Here is a 4,090-nt window from a genome sequence, read left to right on the forward strand (position 1 = left end):
GCCCGCGTCTCCCCACTATTGGGTAGGGTCCCTGCCACCTAGGGGAGAGGCTGGCGCAGAAGTTATCCCCCTGTGAGGACATTGGGTGTGTCCGCCAGTAGGCCCAGTCCCCTACTTGGAGTGTTGATTCTTGCACTCCTTCAGGAGACGCAGGGTGAACCCTTTGGTGGTATTGAGACTGATGTTCTCTGGCGGCTTGTTGTCGGACTTCGGCTTTTTGGGGTTGGGTAGTGGGTAACTCCCATTCTCCTGGTCGGGGAAGTTCGTTTCCCAGCAGCAACTGGCTGGGGCTGCAGCCGAGCGCTTCATTGTATCTGTTCCGAAGGGAGAATAATATCGATGGGATATGCGAGTCCCATTGGCGGTGGTCTTCCCCAAGCCGAATCCGTATTCCCTTTTTAATTTCTTGATTCCTTCGCTCGGTGGGGTTCCCCCTGGGGTGGTACAGTGCGGTGGTCCATCGGTTCACTCGCCATCGCTTGCAGGCTTTGTCCCATTGTTCTCCGGTGAATTGCTTCCCATTGTCTGTAAGGATCTGTTTGGGATATCCCCAGCGTGAGAAGACTTCATTCTCCAAGGTTTGTATTAACCTTGGTGCTTTAGAGTTTCTTAAGGGAAATGCCTCCACCCATCGGGAGAAAAGGTCGGTCACCACTAATAGGAACCGATTTCCCCGGGCACTCTTGGGGTATGGCCCCATGAGGTCGGCTGCTACTGTTTCCCAGAGTTTCTCTGGGCGGCGAGGATGAAGGTGGTCGGGCCTCGCAGGTCGGTGTGCTTTGGCCGTGTTGCACCGATAGCATTGCCCTACATACTCTTCCACATCCCTCTTTATCCCGTCCCAGGTGTATCCCTTTTGGATTGCCCTCCGGGTTTCCGCCATGCCGGGGTGGCCGGCGAGATCCGCATCATGGTATTCCCTTACTACCCTTTCCCTTAAGGCTCGGGGAACTAATAGTTGCGGGTTGACCCCCTTGTCAGGCCATCTCACTAGGCCAGTGGGGTGGAGGCGGTGGGTGCGAGAAAACTGTTGATCAGCGGGCGATTGCTCAGAAGGTGGGGTATTATGTATGCGCTGCAAGCGCTGCACCATCATACAAATGCCTGGGTCTGCTTGTTGACCCTGTGTTATGGCTTGGCAGAGACTTTCTCCTAGGATCCCCGTTTGTTGTAGGCTCATCCCTTCCGTTGCTGTTGGAGGGAGTGGGTTCGGGTCTGCGACCATCCTGTCGTAGTCTTGGAAGTCATCTTCCAGTGGTGGTCCTGTGGGTGCTCATGACAAGGCGTCTGCGAACTCATTGTCTTTCCTGGCGCAATGCTCAATGGTGAAATCGAACTCCTGTAACATCAATGCCCAGCGGGCGAGTTTCGCCTTACTGTCCTTCATGGATCCCAGCCACGTAAGTGCCCTGTTGTCGGTGCGCAACGTGAAATGCTGGTCTTCCAGGTATGGCCGAAATCGCTTGATGGCCCACATGATGGCCAAGCACTCCAGCTCATTGCTGTGGTATTTTTGTTCTGCCGGTGATAGCTTGGTGCTGGCATAGGAAATGATCCTTCGGTTTCCCGGAGTCGGTTCCTGGTATAGTACCGCTCCTAGTCCCTTTTGGCTGGCATCTGTTTGTAGCGTGAATGGCTGGGTTGGGTCGGGTCGGCCTAGCCTCTTGATCTGGGAGAATGTCTTGCGGAGGTCTGCCAGGGCTTGTGCTTGTTCGGCCCCCCAGTGAAAGCGCACTTGGGGGCTCAGCAGATCGGTAATGGGTTGGCAGATACTAGAGAAATGTGGTACAAATTCCCTGATCCAATTGCAGAGACCCATTAGCTTCCGGACTTGACGTACCGATCTGGGCGCTTCAGCTTCCATGATGGCCTGTATTTTCTCTGGATTAGCTTCGTTTCCATCTGCTGATACGATGTGTCCCAGGTACTCCAGTTGGCTCTTTCCAAAGTGACATTTTTTTAGATGACAAGTTAGATGGTGTAACTGACACCGTTCCAGTACTTGTGCTAGATGGGTTAGGTGCTCCTCCCAAGAGTTGGAAAAAATAATAATGTCATCGAGGTAGGCAAAGCAGCATTGCCCAATGAGGTCCGGTAATACATCCTGTGACATCATTTGCTGGAACGTACTAGGGGCGTTCTTCAGGCCGAAGGGCATGACTTTGAACTGATAACGCTCCCCTGTCGGAGTGGTGAAGGCAGTCAAATGCTTGGAGTCTGGGTGCATGGGGATCTGCCAGTACCCTGATTTAAGATCCAGGGTGGAAAATACCCGTGCTGTCCCAATGGCTTTAAGCGTTTCGTGGATATTTACTGCCGGGGGCGCTGCACTGACTGTCGCCTCATTCAGCGGCTGGAAGTTAATGCAGAAGCGTGGTGTCTTGTCCTTTTTTGTCACTATGACAATTTTCGAGTTGTATGGAGACCGGCTGGGCTCTATGATATCCGCCTCCCGCATTTCAGCCACCTGTTCTGCAATCAACTTCCGCTTGAGGTGTGGAGGATCCCCCGGCCTACAGTAGATGGGACGGTTGTCTTTCAGCGTGATTTGGTGACATGCACTTGAAGTTCGTGGCAGGTTTCCATTGGGCATGAATACAACTCTATAGGGCTGGAGCATATCAACCAATTGTTGTTGAAGAGACTCAGGGAAGGCTTGTTGTAGGTCTGCCAATGATAGTTCCGGTAGGGATGTCTCAGTTACTCGCCGGGCTACCCAGTAGAGGGTTTGGCGTGGAGCTCTTCCAAAACATATCCGCTCTGCTTCGAAATCCATAACAGCCTTTTGTTCAATAAGCCAGTCTTTCCCCAGTATCATGTCTTCATGGAGGTCCTCGGCTACCCAACAGGAAACTGGCACTTCCCTGTCTCCAATGTGGCATCTCAAGGAGGTCCTGCCTTGGAGCATAATACGGGTGTTTCGTTGTGCCAGTTGGGCATACTGTACTTGTGTGGTCATGGCGGCTCCAGTCTTCTGAACCAACTCAGCTTTTACGTAACTGGTAGTGGCTGCAGAATCCAGTAATGCATAGATTTGGTGAGGGCCCAGCTGTACGGAAAGGCGGGGTAGGACCCGAGGGTGGTTCTGCTGGATGCTCGTCACTTGCCCAGCTCCCTCTGGTTCTCTTGATATGGCCAGCGGGTTCTTGTATTCCTCCATTCCCTTGGGGAAGGTTCCGGAGGTAGGTTTCCTTCCCCTTATGCGTTTCCCTGCAAGGGCTTCTTGTCCTGGGTGTCCCGCTGTTGGCGTCGGACCGGGCATTCTGCGTTGAAGTGCCTCTCAGGGCAGTACCAGCATTTTGGTACCTCCTGGCGGCTGACAGGTTTCTCTTCCCGAGTGGGGAAGGTGTTCACTTTTCCCGTGGGAGTGCTCCGGATCTCTTGATAGTCCCGTTGTACTGCGGTTGCTCGGAGATGTAGCTCTGCCCAATCCTTGGGAGGTGGATGTCTGAGGAATGGCCGTAGGTTGGGTCTGACCAATTCCAGTGCCGTAGGAAGGAATTCCTTCACATTTCTATCAGGGTAGAGGCGTTCATATAGTTTCTTCTTGCGGGCGAGGAAACTCTCTATCTCCTCGCTGTCCTTCTGCTTGCGGCTGAACAACTGGGCAGTAAGTTCCGCGATTCGTGGCAGGCTGCCGAACTGGTTGGCGAAACTTGAGGCGAAATCTTCCCAGGTGTCGTAAAGTCCTTCATGACTCTTCCACCATCCAATAGCTTCTCCCATTAGTAGTCCTCCGACATGGTCGATCCATTCGCCCTGGGGAATCCCCTGGGTCTGTAGGGCCTGCTCCCAGTGCTGGAGCTGTTTGACAGGATCCTCATGGTCTTGTCCCCGGAAAGGCCTCGGTGTCATCTTCGTTTCGGCGCCACTGGGAATTTCTGGGATGTTCCTACATATCCCGCACTTGAAAGAGAGTTCTGTGAGGTTCAGTGGGGTGTCCTCCCAGCCTAAGCAGGATAAATGGTACTCCCGATAGCAGCTCTTGCAGGTGGTAAGTACTAGGGCAGTCCGTGGGCAGCCTTGGGCGAAGCATCGGCGTGGTACAACTGACGTTGGCTTCTGGTCCCGCAATTGTTCTCGGCAGGTT

General features: G+C 53.5%; 1 protein-coding gene across 1 annotated transcript; it reads right to left on the minus strand.

The window, feature by feature from the left end:
• Window positions 1-3,198: 3,198 nt before the first annotated feature.
• Window positions 3,199-3,855, minus strand: LOC134534280 (activity-regulated cytoskeleton-associated protein-like). The gene has a single exon (XM_063372639.1). It carries the CDS (start codon window positions 3,853-3,855, stop codon window positions 3,199-3,201), a length of 657 nt encoding a protein of 218 aa, XP_063228709.1.
• Between the last annotated feature and the right edge of the window lie 235 nt (window positions 3,856-4,090).

Source organism: Bacillus rossius, chromosome 1 (genome assembly GCF_032445375.1).
Source record: "Bacillus rossius redtenbacheri isolate Brsri chromosome 1, Brsri_v3, whole genome shotgun sequence".
NCBI lineage: Eukaryota > Metazoa > Arthropoda > Insecta > Phasmatodea > Bacillidae > Bacillus > Bacillus rossius.